The sequence below is a fragment of the Mchenga conophoros genome, linkage group LG7 (genome assembly GCF_057382185.1).
Source record: "Mchenga conophoros isolate Kocher_MC1m ecotype Shallow Benthic linkage group LG7, M_conophoros_male_GT1.1, whole genome shotgun sequence".
NCBI classification, from domain to species: Eukaryota; Metazoa; Chordata; class Actinopteri; order Cichliformes; family Cichlidae; genus Mchenga; species Mchenga conophoros.
The window spans coordinates 21,507,975-21,527,476 of NC_140532.1; the positions used below are offsets into that span (position 1 = coordinate 21,507,975).

Consider the following 19,502-nt stretch of genomic DNA (forward strand, 5'->3'; position numbering starts at 1 on the left):
GGACAAACTTTATATCTGTTAAGCTCACAGTGATTACATTCTCAGAAGGGCCAAGCTTGGAGTTATATTTATACATGACATTTCTTGATAAGCTTTAAATATACTGGCTTCAGCAGTATAACATCTCTGAGCCACCTTAGTCTCTTCAACAACAATTTCATGGTGTCATTATGTGTTACATGAAGTTTTCTTAAGCTTGCTTTCCTGTAGTTCATACACAGGTGTTCTGTGTACAGTATGCTCTAAATAAAGAGATCTTCACTATATCTGTTCTGCTTGTGCATGTGTTATCCAACATTGCTAATAAATATCAGCATCATCTTAATTTACATGTAATAAGAGCTCCAGTATAACTGCTCTCATTACAGACATTCATTTTGAGTTTTTTGTTTTTTGTTTTTTTTTTATTGAATACCACTATTTGGGAGCTAATAAAATTAGCAGATATTACAATGAAACAACTAACATTGAGGTAATTACTTGTTTATGTTTCAGGTTTTCTAAAATGTTATGTTTAAATTTGCAAATGATGCAACTAATTATGACATAATTAATAATAATTACTAATTATGACATAATTTACACAACAGTTTAATTGGTAAACACCAAAAACCATTCACCAAATATATATTACGGATGTTTTCTTTTAATTACTCTACAAGCAGATGCATTAGTTATCACTGCATGGGTGAAAAACGATGTTCTTGTTAACAACCCTCACTTAATAAGCTATACAGTATGTTTTATAAATGTTGATATAACTCATAAACCACTATATTGTAGCTCAAAAGACTGTGTGAAACCTGTCTGCTCGTCGTTCGTGTGTTGAAAGTTTTCTAAAATTACGGTTAAAGTTTGCAAATGAGACCTCATTGATTATGTGCAAATTTGCAAAAGGATCTCATTGAAAAACACTGAAAAACAGTGAACTAAATATATATTTTGAATGCTTGCTTCCCACTTGTCTGTAAGACATGCTATGGAAGAAAAATAGCACAACATTTTAAAAATGACCAGTGTATGAGATTAAAACAAACAAACAATAAGATTTTGCTGTAAAAATTTATTTAATTTTGTCAGTAGTCGACCGATGGGCGTGGTCATAGATCTCTGTGATCTGATTGGTCGGCCCCGTGCTGCCTGCTCAGTAGTGAGAACGAGTCGTGTTGATTTCAGAAGTCATCATGGCGCACACTTCCCCAGTCAAAGGTAAAGGGATTTCTTCTCTTAACCTTCCGTTAGAGCTGATATCTGATCCACCGTTTAGCCTAAGACACACATGCCGCTTTTATAAACACGTCCATGTACTGAAAACTGCTGTCGTTAGCTTTTTAAGATTATATTCAGTGTACGCGGCGTCACACTGTCAGAGACATAAAAGCTAACGTTAGCTAGCTCGTTGATGCTCAGTGTACAACTAAACAGGGAAATTAGCTCATACCGCAAACCAGTGTTGTCTTTCTCTTCTTTCCGTTTTGTAACAGCTGTAGCGTGCACTATATAACAGTAGAGTTTGTGTCAAGTACCTTGCATTTTCTTATCGCTTTAAGATGTTCACCCGGTAGAGCGATAAGTAGTTGGTTAGGGAAGTGTGTGCTTCACGATAAGAGTCAGCGTTAGCAGCCTGTTAGCATTGAAGCCGTCTTGCTCTGCTTGTCATCAAGAGGCATGCAAAGGTGACATAATGTACGGAGACATTATTGTTATGTCGTTAGTAATTAACATTAGCATCAAAATAATATCGTTACAAAGTGTGATTTCACGGTATATTATCAGTGCGAGCTCTTTGGCTGAGATCTTTTGAAAACGGCTTTATAAATACAATACCATACAATGCAGTGACACCGACCGGTGTTGTGCCAAAAAGTGATTGTCTGCCAAAAATTGATTTCCAATGTTTCTGTGTATTTTTTATGTGTAATATCTTTATGTATGTTCGTAAATAGACTTCGGTGAACAGGGTTTACAAAGGGGTTATATAGAGAATTAAAACAATATCTGTTTTTCAAGTATCTTTACAACTCTCTGCTATTGTACTTACATTATAACCAATCCGGTCCTTTATCCCCACTTAAAATATTTTTACAGAAATATTGTAATATTTGCTGCCATTTCTGCTGTCCTCTTGGCCAACTTACTCTTACAAAAGACATTTTTAATGTTAATGAGATTTTTTTTAACTGTTTAAATAAAGGTTATATAAAAGTCACTGCCAAAAACTGATTGCGGCTTCTACCTTGTTACACGAATGTTGTTTGTGGCTCAAGATGACTTTATGTCATCCATGAGGGATGCATTTGACATATGTTTCACATATTATAGCCCAACAAGTTACTTAAAGCAGTTTAAATACGAGCAATCAGTTTTTGGCAAACACCGGAAATCAGTTTTTGGCAGACAATCACTTTTTGGCACAACACCGGCAAACACCCCCTATGGAAAAAAAATAATTAATTAACAAAAAACAAAAAAAATGATCCAGACGATGATTTAGCTTGGGCTGATTTTGCAGTAATTCTGTAATCAGCGTAGCAGTAATATATTTCATTCAGGAAGCCCGCTGCTTTTATCGGTGGATACAAGTCTCCAAAAGGATCTGTCTCCACTTCAAAGGATTTCATAATGAGCCAGTGTTTGAGTTTAATAGTCTGTAATATGTTCTTTATATTGTCCATCCTCACAGTTTTTGCATACAGTTTGTAAGAGATGAGAATACCTGCTGGGCCTGAAAAGTGAAGCTACTTTGACCTGCTCCAGTAATCACATGGGGTTGGGGTCCGCATATTTGATATGGCTTATTGTTTTTTTTACACCGGATGCCCTTCTTGACGCAAGCCCTCCAAGCTATTAGTGTCTGCTCTTGGGCTCGACCCAGGGATCTTTCATTTGTTAGGGGAATTTTAGAGGTTAAGAACTGAACTGGTGCATAAAAAGAAGAATAAACTGTGATGAAAATGATAGATATAGCACAGATGTTCCAATCATTTGGATTTCATATTTAGACATATTTTCATTTAATTCCTTATGCTGGAGTTGGAGATGGCCATCCGTTGTTCTTGTGTTAGTATTTTAGTATCTGCATGGATAAAACTGAGCTAAGTTACATCTTGTTTGTTTGCTGCAACAGGAGCAATTGGATGCATTTTGAGGAAATATTGCAGATAAGGCCAATAAGAAACCCCCAGTATGCCACTGATGTATATAAATAGATTTGTAGGATTTCACTGAATGGTTTTATATGTGTTTATTTACATTTAATTTTAAAATAAGTGCGGGGCCTTTTACTCCTTTTAGGATTCCTTAAATATACTCTTTGAATTTAGGAATCAAATTCTACAAGGGAGTCTTTATGTTAAAGGTGGATCGTTTTGAGGTAGTTCTGCTGTGTCGAATAACTGTTGTTTTGTTTTTTTTTTAAAGAATGTTGCTTTCAAAGTTAGAAATCTGAGCGTTAAAGTTACAGCATGATGTCCTGTTGAGCGACCACTGAGCAATCCTGTGCCAAGAATGCTCTCCGTGTAGAGGTTTACCACTCATTCAGCTTAATTTTTTCACAAATTCAATCAATATTTAACAGGTAAATCCTGATTGGACAGCCCTCAAGATTTTGATCCCAACCTGTCATGTCATGAAGTGCAAATGGGCTTATTCTTAGTTTAGGTTCAGCTAACTACATGCTACAGGGGTCATTTTTACTATGCTTAAAGATGAGAAAAGAAGTATTGAAACAAAATGTATATCGTCTGCTTCTCTTTTTCTGTACTGCATTTTCATGTAGTTCATTTGTAGCATCCATTCTGTGGCTTTTCAGTCATAGACTAACCAAGAAACATATGTAAAATATCACTTCACGCAGGGGTGTAAAACATATAGCTAGAGGGCGAGAACCAGCCTTCCAGTCTGACCCACTGGATCCACTTTCTAAAGTATGACGCCAGGAAGCTTAGTGTTGTAAGTTGTTAAAAATTGATTAAAGCACTTTTATAGCCATGACCTTTTATACCACATTAAAGGTAGATGGTTAAACCAAAGAGCTGTGCTCACATGTTTTATTTCTCATGACAGTAGACTGGCAGCATGTGGAAAACCCAAGACATGTTTTTCAAATTGCACCTACTGCTCTAAAGACACATCAGGCCGGTTGTTCATGGTTCATTAAATGGGAACATTTTGAGGCTGCATTTCTTTACTCTAAACAAAAAAGAAAAATGTTATTTTTTGTATGTAAAGAATTTGACACCTCTGATCTAAAGTGAAGTTTGAATACACAGCTACTGATTGTGAATGGACTGGTTCTTTTGAAGCCCTTTTCAATTCGAGCACTCAAAGTACTTTATACCACAATCATTTAGTTAGATGAACACGTTGGAGAGAATTCAGTATTAGTATGTTGCACAATGTTGCAATTGGTATGCTACAGCCCCTCGCCAAATGACCACTATCACATGACATGTAAAAACACAATTGTAAGCCTCCAGCCAGTCAGGTGTCTTAATTCTTTCCCTCATAAAGGTGACCTCCCCTGTACTCTTAATGATGATTTTTGACAGTATATGTCAATAAAGTTCAATAAGTTCCAGGTTTTTAAAAGGGTAGCCCAAGTAAGCAGTGTAGGTACACATTACTCCAACTACTGCGCACACAGTCACACACAGTCATTTTGTTCTAGAAACAGGTCTGATGTCCAGAGAGGAAAGAGTGTGTCCTTGTCCTTAAATAACTCATCATATAAATGATAAATGCACAGATGCTTATTGGTTAAAAAGTGGGCTTGAAAGAAAGAAAGCAACAGTGGAGATGACCGTTAAGTGGGGAAGCATAGGAAAAAACGAGATCAAAAAAGCAGCACAAGAAGCACAGACAATGGCTTCAGTGGAGAATTTTCATTGTTTGTAACACTTCACTTTTTTTGGTTCCCATGCCGGCAGGAGCTAAGCTAAGGGGCCGAGAAACAATAGTAGCCAACAAACTGGCTTTTCAACATATTTTTCACGCAGCCCCTTTGATGAGTTTGCAGCTCAAACATGTTGATGATGGTCATCAAAGCTCTGCATGGGACTGTTCTTCAGCCTTAGTGGTCCCTTAAGTACTCTAAAGCCTAACCTGATCAAAGTATTAGATGTCATTTTCTAAATAAAAAAAAAAAAACGAACTAAAAATAACTGAAACTATTGTTTAGATAAAAATCAATTTTCTTGCCTTCATAACATGGGGTTAGAGCAGATGGAGTACTTCATGTGAGTCAGCAGGTAGTTAAGTTTACTTGACTATTTGTATATTTCTCAGGCATCAGAGTTTTATTTTCATGAGTGTATTTTTATTTCTTTTCCTTTCTTGCTGCAGAGCACCCGTACAGCCATCTAATCGACACACTGAAAGATGGCCAGATCAAGTTCTTCAATCCATACAAATTAAACGATCCCCGATATGGTGAGTTCAGGCCCTCTGACTGAAATGTTTTTACAGGATATGATGTTTTAAAGACACTGCAAACTCTTTTGTGTCTCAGGATAGTTGTGTAAGGTAAAAGGATTGTCTTGAAGTAACACTTAAGAGGGATTGGTGTGTTGGCACTTTCATTTGTCAACAAATTCTCAGAGCACATCTCGACAATTAAGTTATCTAACAGGGGCGGTTAATAAAGTGTTAGGCCTAATTACCCACTGTTTGCTGTGGGAAATAACTGTTTTGTTTGCTCTGTGCAGACAAGCTGCCTCTATCCATCCGTGTCTTACTGGAGGCAGCAATTCGTAACTGTGATGGCTTTTACACAAAACAAGAAGACGTCCAGAACATCTTGCACTGGCAGCAGGAGCAGAATAAAGCCGAGGTGCCATTTTCTCCCGCTCGGGTCCTCCTGCAGGACTTTACGTGAGTTTCACAGGGCTTTCTTTGCATCAGCGCTGTGGTCTGTGTGTTGGGAAAACATGAGATGAAATCAGTTTATCTTCAGTTGGAGAAAGCAGAATGGATAGATGAGTGATAAGATGTGGGTGACGCAGGTGACCCACCAGCAATTAGCTTATCAGATCCTTTGTCATCTTTCTTTGTTTTCTGCCATAAACAAGTATACACATATGATATATATGTGTGTGTGTGTGTTTATATACATTTCCATTTATGTCCTTTTACAGTGGTATTCCTGCAATGGTGGACCTGGCAGCCATGAGAGACGCTGTGGCCAAACATGGTGTGGATCCTAGCCTGGTCAATCCTAAATGCCCTACAGACCTCATAGTAGATCACTCATTACAGATTGATTATAGCAAATGGTATGTTTGTGTTTATATTAACTGTTTTTGTGAATGTGAATTCTCTGTTGATTATCATGGAGAGTCAGATTGGTAAAAATATATTGTCGCTGCCTTGCCTCATGAATTTAATGTTTCTTTTTACATTTTTACTCACAGTGCCATACAAAATGCTCCCAACCCTGGTGGAGGGGAGGGTCCAAGCCAGGGGCCCTCTCGCTCAGTACACTCCAGGCCTCCATCCAGAGGGGGCGCACAGTGTGGAGGCCAGCGGGGCTCCTGCAGTAAAGCGGCCTGCAGCGACTCCCCAGGTGGATCTCCAGCCTCTGTCCAACAGATTGAGAATACACCTCTCCTCTGCCCTTTCCACCTGCAGCCCGTCTCTGAGTAAGTTTTAAAGGATGCTGGGGGGAGGGGCTAATATGCACCATGAGGATGATTAAATGAAAACAGCAGTTGAATACAGTAACTGAGCTGTTGTGCAGTTATGTTTATGTGTTGATAATACATTAGATCAGATGATTTTACTGGCTGAGGAAATTGTGCAGCCTTTGAAATTCTCGCAGATGTGGCGTTTCTGTTTGCAAAATGACCTGAAGAGCATGAGAACATCTGATTATCATGAGTTGACATACGTCAGTAGAAGTTGAATTCCCCCTTTCGCATGTTTGCTGATGACTTATATTCCTTTTTTTTCTGCAGAGTTGAAACAGCTTTGAGAAATCAGGAAATGGAACTGATCAGAAACAAAGAGAGGCTTCAGTTCTTTAAGGTAAAACAAGAAAAATGACTGCTGCTGCTGCAGTCTTTATATGATTTGTAGTTTTTATAACCGAGTAAAAAAGAAGTCACAGTTATGGGTTATGTAGCGAAACAATTTTTAAATGAATAAATGCTAAAATTTTTGATACTGTTCCCAAACAGTGGTGTTCAAAAGCATTTAAGAATGTGAACGTGGTTCCTCCGGATGTTGGTGCAGTCCACCAGTTGAACTTGGAGTATCTGTCCAGAGTGGTGCAAGTCAGCGACGGTTTCATCTACCCTGACAGTGTGGTGGGAACCGACTCTCACACCACCATGATTAATGGCTTGGGCATCCTTGGCTGGGGTAAGAGATTTTCCAATATTTTGACAGTTGTTGGCATTTTGTAAACATGAGAAAATGCTCAGTGGCTGTAATGTACACCTGTGTTTGAATAGCTATTCTGAGAAATGAGAGGAGGCGATAAAGAGACACAAATAAGTCACATACTAAAAGGGCAGCAAATACAAAAACCGGATTATGTCCAAGACGGTAACTTTGCAATGCAAACTTCTCTGCTTCTAAATTTACACTCTAGATAAAAACAAAATGGGACACTGATATGAATACAGATGTATTGCAGATATATCCACCACAGAGGATAAGTGGTGCATCAGTATGCAGTACATGTAGGGAATTCAAACAGAAGGTAGTTATGACATTTTAGAAAATCCTGGAATAATGGGTAAATTAAGCACTGTGAAATGATTCTTGGAGAAATTGTGGGGCACATTGCCTTAAACCAAACATATTTTGGAGGATGTATTTAAGGCACTTAAACAATTCCTTGGTCAGAAATCTGTGGAAGTTTTGACTCAAATAATACAACATTTTCTAGGGATAATGTAACAATTAATTGCACCACTTAGATCAGCGGTCTCCAACCTTTTTTGCGCCACGGACCGGTTTATGCCCGACAATATTTTCACGGACCGGCCTTTAAGGTGTCGCGGATAAATACAACAAAATAAAACTAGTACCGGTAACGAAAAACAGAAGATTTATTCATAACACACGTGAAAAGACTCAGGAAAACAGAGTTAACGATAAAAACGATAACAAAATAACGCTGAAAACCGATTAAAAACCCTGAAAACTGTACATTTCACACCTGAGCCTCAACTCTTGCGGCCCGGTACCAAACGACTCACGGACCAGTACTGGTCCGAGGCCCGGGGGTTGGGGACCGCTGACTTAGATGGTTTAAACCTGATCCTTCACCGTGTAATATTTTGGCTGAGAAAGCCCATGGAGACTCTCACTTAGAGAAATGATTAATGAATAATATAAAGATAATAAATTATATAAAGATTAGGTTTTGCAAGCAGGTCAAACTGGTATGATGTTGTAATCGTAGCCATGTGCCGATGGGAGGGTAAAGTTCTGCAGCTGATGATGCACTGAGTTACATAAAACAGAAGCAGTCAGTTCGTTTAGGTAATGACCAGCATACTAATGAAAGCAGCACAAATTAGCAGGTCAAAAATGAGCAGATGCATTAAGGGATATAGCAACATGCTAACCTAAATAATCAAGTGTAAGTGTGTGTTTTTATGCATGCACTGTGTTTTAGAAACATTGCGATGTTTCAGATTAAAAAAAGTTGAACGTCGTCTGTAAGGAACTGCTGAAGACTGTGTGTGATCTGACTGTTTAGGAGGATTTAGAGGAGTGTTGCTTTATTCTAGACTGTTCCACTGTGTAAACTTTAAATCTTCTCAAATCTCAGTTGACAGTTGTGCAGAAGAAGAAGACAAAATATTTTCTGTCAGATTGTGATCCATATGCACAGAAAGAAATTATTAATGTACCATGTGTGTAAAGTAGGATTCAGACAATAATGTAACACACTTAAAAAATAAAAGTTGTTCTATGTGTGTGCACTGCTGAGAAAAGACATGCAGAGACGTATTCAATGTGAAACAATTTTTGTAACTAAATGTAGTTACAAATGTAACTAAAAACACTAAAAGAACATCCATATCCACACTTTTCACTCACAATATTGACGCTGCGCCCTTATAGGAAATATTGACCGGAGCTTTTTAACATCAGAAGAGTTTTTTTCGCTGGTGCAGACAGAAAGTGAAATAAAAATTAAGATAAAAAACTCTACAATTTTTACCATATTTCTCTCTCAGGAGTCGGGGGAATTGAGTCTGAAGCCATAATGCTGGGCCAACCAATATCTCTGACTCTCCCTCAAGTAGTGGGCTGTAAGCTGGTGGGCTCCATTAACCCGTTGACCACATCCATAGACATCGTCCTCGGTATCACAAAGGTCAGTCTTCTCTTATGTTTCTTTATGTGTTGAGAGAGCAGAGCTGTGGTATGAGGATGCACCGATCTGATGCTTGGATCACCTATAACTCTGACCCTCACTCACAAAGCAAGGTTGACCTTCAATGGCAACAGGCCAATCAGATTTGATTATGTATAAATAGTAATGAAATAAAATCTGAAATAAAATATGATATGAAATTAATTTTTTACTTTATCTAATTTACTAAATAAAAATGGTGTATTCTTTTATTCGTTTTATGAAGCAAGAGGGTGATATTTAGGTGCCACCTGACATTGAGATACAGCGTGAGAAACACAATTAATCAGTATAACACTGGTATTGGTCAGTACTTTGTAAGGCAAGAACATGTTTCGACACTGGTTTGGTGCATATTTACTTTGTAAGAGGCAGGTGTTTGTAAAAGTGTAATTTTATCATTGTAAACTATAGAAATCAACGAAAAAACTGAAGGATGATTCTGTTGTATAAAAGTCATCTTGTTTGTTTATGTGTAATTATTTCTTGTGCTTTCTTTTTCTAAATTTTTTTTGTCCAGCACTTACGGCAGGCTGGGATCGCTGGGAAGTTCGTTGAGTTTTTTGGACCTGGAGTCTCCCAGCTGTCAGTCCCCGACCGAACCACCATTGCCAACATGTGCCCAGAGTACAATGCTACTGTCAGCTTCTTCCCTGTCGACCAAGTCACACTCAAGCACTTTAAAAAGACGAGTGAGTTAGTCACAGCTTCTGTTTATTTTTATTATTTACTGTTTATTTTATTTTATTTTTTAGTTTCCCAGGCCAACATGTAATTTTACACCATTCCAGATTTTACCCAGGAAAAACTTGAATTGTTGGAGTCTTACATGAAGGCTGTAAAACTTTTCCGAAGCTATGATGACCCTTCAGAAGACCCCCAGTACTCTGAGGTAATTTGTCCAAGATGTGATCTCTAAAAGTCTCTATTGAAAAGTGCAGACTTTTAGAGATTTAATTTTCTTAATAACTTTACAGTACATTGCGAAAGGTTGAAATAATGAGGTCATAGTTTTTGCAAATGATCCTTGTGAGCCTAAAACTCAGTTTCAGACCACCACTGTATTCCCCAACTGGTTGGCAAGTTGCTAGGTGAAGTTGGTTGCAAAGAGGTATGTTGCGCTGCACTGAAAACCTCCTTGGGATTGCTTTGGTAGCAGTTTGCCATGGTTGACCATAGTCTGAAGGAACGACGCCAAATTGTCTGCAAACACTTGCCGACCACTGGCCGAGCATCAGTGGAACTGTGAAACGTGCCCCGCACACTGGAAACAGAGAATGTCCGGCTCCAAAGTTAAAGCTGCGCCTTTTGAGACACGTTGGTTGTGCCAATAAGGCACAACTTTTGCTTGAAAGGTAAACGGGTTCGATTTCCACATTTACTTCACCTTTTCAGGTTTCATTACTCAGCAAATAGTTGGCCAGTGTTTATCAGAGAAGTCTGCTTCATACATGAAAACTATGGGGAACAGCTGCAGTCTAGCAGAGACCACAGTAATCACAGGGAACTTCAGGGAACCACTCGCCAACCAGTTGGGGAACAAATGGAGCCTTTGGGGGGGCTTACTGACTGACTTCAAGGCCTGTGTCACCGAGGCCTAATATGATTGATTTAGGAACACAATTTTGACTGTTGGCACAGAAGCCCCACCCACGCTTTAGCTAGCCAATCAGAAGATGGCTGGCTAGAGGAAGAGGAACTAAAACTGGTTGTTTTAGACAGTGGGTAATTTGAGGGGCAAGATATATTTGTAGTTGAAAAAGTATGAAAAGTAAAACTGTGAATCATTTAAAGTAAATTAAGTTGAGGCCAAGAATACAAATGTGGAGATATGTGATTTTGAATTAAAAGTAATAGATTGTGGTGTTCTGTTGATATGAATGTTTTTATGAAGTTAAAAAATGTAGTAATGACACTCTGACAAGCCCTATAAAAGCTATGTTTGCAAATAGCACCCCAGGGGTCAGAAATAGAGGTCATAATGAAAGAAATTACAACTGCTGATCTTTGTGCAGGTGATTGAGTTCAACCTGAGCTCCATGGTGCCCTATGTGAGTGGACCGAAGAGGCCGCAGGACAGAGTGGCTGTCAGCAGTATGAAAGAAGACTTTCAGAGTTGTCTTGATGAGAAGGTAAGATGCAAAAACTAAACAATGTAACTTTCAAGTTAACTCTTGTGTATTTTGGTTTTCAGTTAAGCTGCAGGATTTGCAGTGTAATTATATTTTCTTTGGTTTGTCTTTAGGTGGGTTTTAAAGGCTTCCACATCGCTAAGGAGAAGCAGGAGATCCGTGTTCCTTTCTTGCACGGTGGTCAGGAGTACCAGCTGTCCCATGGCTCAGTGGTCATCGCTGCTGTCATCAGCTGTACTAACAACTGCAATCCATCTGTTATGTTGACTGCAGGTAAAGGACTGACTCAAAGAAAGAGCCAGAAAAAGTGCATTTTCCCCTCAATTCTAACATAAAAGCTCTAAAGCTTGGAGCTGTTGATATCATTTTTTTAGGGGATATCAAAGTGTCACATCACAATGTCATAGCAGCATGATGTGTTTACTTTTCCTTGTGAACACAACAAGACAAGCCCAGACCTGTTCTGACAACAAGAGCCTGGTGACAGTCTCTAATGATATTTAGTAAAAATGGAGCTACTTCAGCCCTCTAAGAGAGCACCATGCTTTGCAAATAGAAAGAGCTAGCAGTGGATGGAAATTACTGAAGCGGTTAGATGGTGGAAACGCAGCTGATTAGAAAGTTTGATGCAAGATGCAACATCACAGAAAATAAGTCTCTTTTATTACGTGAGAATATTGTGCAGCTCCTGATGAGTTACAAGGTTAGTTAATGTTAAACTAAAGGGTTAAACAGTAATTTTACACTTCATTATTAATGTTTTATAACTTCTAGGGAAACAATGGCTACTTTTGTGGTTACATTTAACTTTTGTTGTGTCACTGTCGCTGCTGCTGACACTTTATTTTAATAGAGTCACACTTTGAATTAGGTGGTGTGTCATCACTCATGCAAGCTCAGTGGAAGATATCTTCGTTTATTTAAACGTATAAATCCTGCTGCCTGCAAGCATCAACAAAATGTTGTTCATTATTTTATATTGATATGAATATTATTATTGTAAATTTCTTGAAATAATTTTTAAGCTATATTGCACACCCATATCAGCATCATGTTGCCTGTTTTCACTGGCACTCTAAATTATTTTACAGTCTGCAGCACTGCATAACGTAGAGTTATTTGTGATTGACAGGGCTTCTGGCCAGAAAGGCTGTAGAGGCCGGGCTTCTCGTCAAGCCTTATATTCGGACCAGCCTGGCTCCCGGAAGCGGCATGGTCACGCACTACCTCAATGCCAGTGGAGTCCTGCCTTACTTTAATAAGCTGGGGTAAGTGTATGTACACAGCAAGAACACAGACAGACACAAATATCTCTTTAGCACCAAGGCAATAACTGGAATAAACAGGTATTTGCAGGTCTGAGGAGGTATGACCTGTAACTGAACACTTAAATACTGCCCAGGTAGTAGTAAACACATAATAAAGTGGTTTGAGTCCTCCGGGAGAGTAGAAAAGCACTGTATAGGAATCAGTGTATTTAAATGGTTAAAAGTGTATTTCTACAAAAACTTAAGGTTTTTGTATATGTATGTATTGTGTGAAGTTAGTCTAATGTCTTATGTAAAGCACTTTGTTTTGTCTAGTTACAAAGAAATGTAAACATGAAGCCTCAGTCACACAAGCCTAAATGCTGGCTGGCATCTTTGATCACTAGGGAAAGATTTATATCCCTAACTGATTGGCGAGTGGTTGCTAAAGTTTGCTGGATATCACTGGGTGAACCAGCACTCTCCGTTTCCAGTCTACGCTGCAGTTTGTCAAGTTTCACTACCATTTGGCAGTTGTTATCGTCCATGCAAACTACAGAGAACCTGGTAGTACAGAGGAACCTACAGAGAACAAAGCAATCATAAGGAGGTTTTTGGTGAAGCACAGTTAGTAGTTTTCTGGGTGTGGCTAAGGTTATCAGCACTAGCACCAGCAGGCCTCTTTCCTTTCAGATCAATGTGGTTGCAAATTGCTCCATTTGAGCGGTTCTGTACCAGTTTACTGAAATAAACCTACATACTAATGTAGATTTGTTTGACTGTTGTTCACGTTGCTTGTGTGAGAGAGAGCGGTGCTGTGGGCCGTGTTCTGTAACATCTTAGACGAGTGGTTTAACCGCCGTTTTTATGTAAATAAAATATGAATAACTAAATGAACTGATCTTGTCTGTTGCCGACTGCTGCAGGGTATAGCAACATTTAATCTAGCCGCGGTGTTTTGCACCCATCCAGTGTTTATAAAATTGGGTTCACCATGAAAGCATAAGGATAAGCTTCTAAAAGGCATGTTACTGTCACAACACAACCTTTAACAAATCTGCCCAAAATTACTGTTTTAAGAGCCAAACAATACATCAACTTTACCGAAAGCCCTTCATGAATGTATTTGTGACTTTATGTTCATTTTAAGTTCTTGCATTAATGTTCATGACCAGATAGCTGCATGGTTTAGAAGTAATAAGTTTGGAGCTTTGTCAGCATTGTGATCTAAACCAGTAAAAACTTTGAGCTTGTGTTAATTACTACCTGTTCGATGCAAGGTTTGTGTGCTAAGGTGGTGACGCAAAAGACGCCGGAATGATTCATATCCTTTAAACAGACCTGTGTTGCCATTTCCATGACAGGTTTGAGGTGATTGGTTATGGCTGTGCCACATGCGTGGGGAACACGGCGCCATTGCCAGAAGCTGTTGTGGATGCAATCAAACAGGTAGGATCCTCATCGGGCTGAAAGGAGCTGCTGATGCTGTTAGAGCAGTCAGAGCTTCATGATCTCTTTTGTTCTAGGGTGATCTGGTGGCCTGCGGCGTGCTGTCTGGCAACAGGCATTTTGAAGGGCGACTGTGTGACTGTGTGCGTGCCAATTACTTGGCGTCTCCTCCCCTGGTGGTGGCTTATGCTATTGCAGGCACTGTGGGAGTCGACTTTGAGAAGGAGCCTTTAGGTAAGAAATGCGCTCTATTAAAGGGTTTTACCTCAGAGCTGAGGGTCGTCAGAGGATTTGGCAGATTACACTGAAGGGGCATGTTGTGATTCTATGTTTTGTATAAGCCAAAGAAAACCTTTATTGCTAGAAATATTTAAAAAAAAGACATCCTCTCGTGTTTGTATTTACATTATTTCATTTTCTCAATACAACTTGAAAAATTCTTAAATAAATTCTTACAAATTTGGTTTCTTGTTTGTTTGAGTAGGTTTGACATCCGATGGGAAAGAGGTGTATCTGCGAGATATCTGGCCGTCCAGAGAGGAGGTCCAACAGATTGAAGAGGACACAGTATTCTCCTCCATCTTTAAGGATCTAAGGGGAAGGATGGAGGTCAGGATATGAGCTTTATTACTTTTCTTCAACTTCTAATGCAGTTGCTGCACAGCATGAGCAGCAGTACGGTGCTCCTTCTGTCTGTCTGCACATTTGGAAACAATGCACCTAAAAAAATGCTTTTATTCAGTAGTTTGAACAGATCTGAAGTAGAACATTTCCTTGTGTTTTCAATCTGAGAGAGAGAGTGTGGAAACTGATTGATCCTGAATTGCTAAAAGCGTGACACGGATGACTGGAAAACATTCTTTGCTTTTTCTTTTTTTAATGTGATTTCTTTCTGTCTTTCAGAAAGGGAACACATTTTGGAAAAATGTTGAATGTTCAGACTCTCTTCTTTTCCCCTGGGATCACAAGTCCACATATATCCGATCACCGTCTTTCTTCAGCAAGCTGGTGAGCGCTCTGTGCTGCACATCCTTTGACTGTGTGTGGACCTTAGAGGAGATGTTTTTACTTCCCTAGTGTTAAATGTTTGAATGCTTCCGTTTTCAGAGTAAAGAGGTGCCTCCTCCTCAGTCAATAGAAAACGCACATGCCTTACTGTTCCTTGGGGACAAAGTGACCACGGACCACATTTCACCAGCGGGCAGCATTGCAAGGGTCAGCGCTGCTGCCAAGTACCTAATGAGCAAACGGTCAGTTTCAGCCTTCAGCCCTTGTGGACACATACACTTAAATCTTTCAAGGCAGCTTCAGTTGGACAGCTTTGTAATCAACCAACGTCAGGTTTTCAAAGATGATGGCAATGGTTAAAACTTGGGTTTAAATGTTTGACGCTCTAAATGAGAACATTTAAAATCCAAAGGAATAAGTGGTGCAAAGGGATTTGTAGTTAAGTTATCTGCTTCATGGTCTGATCGTCCCCCTGTGACATCATCCACGACTCGTGGCATTGCCGCCATCACAGAGCAGCAGAGGAGGTTAGCGTGCATCTGTTTGTGTTAGCACTATCCATCCTCCATAACACACAAACGTAAAACACAAGTTTATTTCTCACCTAACTGTGTGGAGATGCAAAATGAAACTATAGTGAGGCAGATTTGATTTATTGGTCTGGTGATAATAACAGTTTAATGCATCAGTGAGGAAATGAATTAAAAATCAGCTCAGTTGGCGAGCCGTCACCATTATTGAATCAACCATAGGAGTATGGAGGGAAATCCAGGGTTTCTTTCAGCAGAGTTCATACATTATGAACCTCCAGCATTTCGAATTTAAAGTAATGTTTGCAGAGACGATCAAATGAAATCTATCAAGAAAAGCAAGTCTTGTAAACCTGCATTATGGTGAGATCTTTTTCACTTTGAAAATTGAAAGATAATTCAACTCGTTTCAATTTCATTTCTATAGCATAAAATCACAGCAACAGTCACCTCAAGATGTTTTTTATTGTAAGAAAACGATTCTACAGTAACAAAGAGAGAACCCCAACAATCAAGACAAACCTCTGAGCAAGCAGTTGGCGAAAGTAGGAAGGAAAAACTCCCTTTTAACCTGATATTGACTAATATTGTTGACTTTGGAATTGTTCCTCAGACTGACACCGCGAGAATTTAATTCATATGGCGCTCGCAGAGGGAATGACGCCGTGATGACCAGAGGCACGTTTGCCAGCATCAAGCTCCAAAACCGATTCATCGGAAAGCCAGGCCCGAAGACTTTGCACATTCCATCAGGCCAGACAGTAAGTGCAACACAACCTCAATGGTTTCCTTTTAACTTTTGACAAATATTGGGCTGTTTTGGTTTTGCTGATGTACTCACTCGTGCTGCATGAGCTAGCTGTTACCCCGGGCGGGTCTGTGACCTTTGGGTGGCTCCATCTGTGTGTCTAGCACTGCTGATTGCTGCAGGCTCAAGCCAGACTCGGTACTGTGTTGTTTCTGCTGTGTCAGAGCAGCTAAAGATAACTGCTCTCTCTTCCTGTGTCTGCTCAGCTGGATGTCTTCGAGGCAGCTGATCGCTATCAGAGAGACGGCATTCCCCTCATCATCCTGGCAGGCAAAGATTACGGCTCTGGAAACTCCAGGGACTGGGTGGCCAAAGGACCGTACCTGCTGGTAAACAAGCTGCAGTTTTTATAGTTGTAATTTAGCAGAGTTTACACTACAGTAGGTTGACCCACTGTGGAATGTGGAAATGGCCGTGCATGTTCAGCAAACTGTGTTCCACTGTGTTTCTACTTCCTTGCTTTTGTTGTGGTTGCAGGGGGTGCGTGCGGTGATTGCTGAAAGCTTTGAGAAGCTGCACAGGAACCAGCTGGTAGGAATGGGGATCATGCCGCTCCAGTTCCTGTCAGGCCAGAACGCTGACTCACTGGAGCTCAGTGGCAAGGAAAGATTCAGCATCACCCTGCCGGAGAGCCTGAGTCCAGGGCAGGAGCTTACCGTCAAGGTATGCAACACTTGCTGCATTTTAGCCTCTGCAAAGCTAAAGTTATTTTTAAGCTCTAAACTAAATGATGAAACATGTCAGTGACAAATGTGCTAAAATCCTGATTAGAAAAATGTTATTTTAATTCTTAGTCTCACTTTATGTGTTTGTCCACAAATTAGTCCCTCTCTGCAGTTTACTAGTCATGTTCGGGTCTCCTTGCTGAGTGAAGCGAAACGTGTCTTTCGTGTTTTCTGTTGCAGACCAGCCAAGGAAAGTCCTTCTCCGTCACCGCCCTGTTTGACAGCGACACGGACGTTATCTTGTTCCAACACGGAGGGCTCCTCAGATACGTTGCTCGGACTTTGCTCTGAAAGAACAGCAGCCCCTTGGCATTTAATGTCTTCATCATGGATGAGAAAAGCTCACAGAGCTGGATTAGCGTCTCCAGACTTTAGCGGAACGTCAGTTTTAAGACCCCCGCAGCTTCTAAATCACTACACACAGCTGTTTCAGCATTTAAAAGGGCACCCTTTCTCCTCAGAAGATCTTCCAGGCTAATGGTGACTGTCACTCAGTAAGGAGATTGTATCCTAGACTAACTGCTGAACATAGTTTTTGGTGTTTTATCATGCTGAAAGGACTTTTCTTTCGACACGGAGATGAGCCAAAAAGAAATTGATCCTCCTTCATTTAACTTTAAAAAAAAAGAAGAAGAAGAATTTGGCCAAAGGCTGAGATGGTGGTAGGTACGATGGCATGAATACTTTGTTTTTAGAGCGTAGTACTGCTCTTTCACCCCCCAAACAACAACAAAAACCATCCAAGTTGAATTTTATGAATTTCAGAAATTTGCAGAATTGATGTCACTTCCCTGTTTTCAGTGCTGTTAAGATTTTGCTAATCAAACCTGTTGCAGAAAGTACACTTGTCTCACTTTTAATTGTGGAAAAATGTGACATTTCTTCTTTTTGCTGTTACTGGTCTTTTCCCTTCATAAAGATGGCTTGTATTACAACTGACAGTGCTCGGCATCACATTAAAGGTTAATTAAAACACTCTTTCAGCATTACCAGGTAAGCTCTTTGCTCTGTTTCCACTCTTGCTGCTAAGCTAAGTGAAATGACTGCTGGCCAGAGCCCGAAGCTTAATTTAAAGAACTGTGTTGAATCTCCTTAGAGTGACTTTTACAGTGAAGACAGTGATTTATAAACAGTTTTTGCTCAAAAAAAGGTGCTGCAAAACATATCTGGGCCTTATAATGAAGGAGACGCTGCTTAGTAAAAATGAGCTTTTCAGAAAAGAATTAGGGGAACACTTACATCACACACTCAGTCAGGGTATTGTTGGCTGAAACATGGAGGCCTGTGCAACTCTCCAGGGATAAACTTTCCCTGACAATCACTGACCTGCTGTCAGACCAGTCATGCTGGATGATGGTGTAGGCACAGCTTCTCCAGACTCTGTCACGTGTGCTCAGGATGAAGCTTGCTGTCATCTGCAAAGAGAATAAGGTGCCAGAAACTTCCTGTTTCTGGTGTTTTTTGTTGAATCCCAGTCAAGCTACGCATTGCTGGGCAGAGAGTACTGGTCCCACTAAAGCCATCCTCATGGAGTCTGACAGTTGGGACACCTGAGTAGTCTGATGGGGGTCATTTGTTTTGGGGCTCTGGCAGCGCTTGTCCTGTTCCTCCTTGCATAAAGGATCAGATAGCGGCCCTGATCTTGTATCAAGGACCTTGTACGACCCTGTCCAGCTCTCGTAGAGTAACTCTCCTGGTATCTCCTCCACACTCTTGAGACTGTGCTGGGAGAGCAAACTTTCTAGCATTGGAACGTTTAGATGTGACATGCTGGAGGAGCTGGACTACCTGTGCAACCTGAATGGGCCGCAGGTACTGTCTGATAGGCCACCAACAAAAAGCAAAATTAGAGAAAAGTCAATCAGGAGGTATAAAGAGACCTCCAACCTGTGTTTTGTCATCTCTCCAATGAACCTGTTGGTCTTTGCTCCCTAACAGAAGTGACTGATAATCGTAAAGTTTGCCTGACTTTGTGTTGTAATGTATTGACCAAGTGTTCCCTTAATTTTTTTTTGAGCAGTGTAATTAAAACTTCACCATGTTTGACTACTCTGCAGTGAGATGTTCATCATTATTTGGCACGTAACTTTTTCATTTGTGTAAAATTAATATTAATGATCACCAAGGCATAAAAACGGCATGTATGAAATCAGTAAAACAAATCTCATTTAAAACTTGCTAAAAAAAAAAAAAAGACCTAACCTTGCCTTACCTAGTATAGAATAAATTA

The 19,502-nt window shown here is 39.9% G+C and overlaps 1 protein-coding gene across 1 annotated transcript; it reads left to right on the top strand.

The window, feature by feature from the left end:
• The first annotated feature begins 1,157 nt into the window (after positions 1-1,157).
• Positions 1,158-19,321, top strand: ireb2 (iron-responsive element binding protein 2). Its single transcript, XM_085282860.1, has 22 exons — positions 1,158-1,209; positions 5,344-5,430; positions 5,706-5,871; positions 6,135-6,272; positions 6,411-6,638; positions 6,954-7,023; positions 7,176-7,359; positions 9,195-9,334; positions 9,894-10,065; positions 10,165-10,265; positions 11,389-11,505; positions 11,619-11,778; positions 12,638-12,773; positions 14,117-14,201; positions 14,279-14,435; positions 14,686-14,810; positions 15,105-15,209; positions 15,309-15,451; positions 16,353-16,500; positions 16,754-16,876; positions 17,025-17,210; positions 17,453-19,321. Exons 1-22 carry the CDS (start codon positions 1,185-1,187, stop codon positions 17,561-17,563), a joined length of 2,907 nt encoding a protein of 968 aa, XP_085138986.1. The 5' UTR covers positions 1,158-1,184; the 3' UTR covers positions 17,564-19,321.
• Positions 19,322-19,502: the final 181 nt, after the last annotated feature.

Excerpts from the sequence above, each read along its gene's own strand:
- ireb2 (XM_085282860.1), top strand. The coding sequence starts at position 1,185 with ATGGCGCACACTTCCCCAGTCAAAG. Across the intron at positions 7,024-7,175 it reads AGAGGCTTCAGTTCTTTAAG|TGGTGTTCAAAAGCATTTAA; the intron begins GTAAAACAAGAA and ends GTTCCCAAACAG. Across the intron at positions 17,211-17,452 it reads GGCAGGAGCTTACCGTCAAG|ACCAGCCAAGGAAAGTCCTT; the intron begins GTATGCAACACT and ends TTTCTGTTGCAG.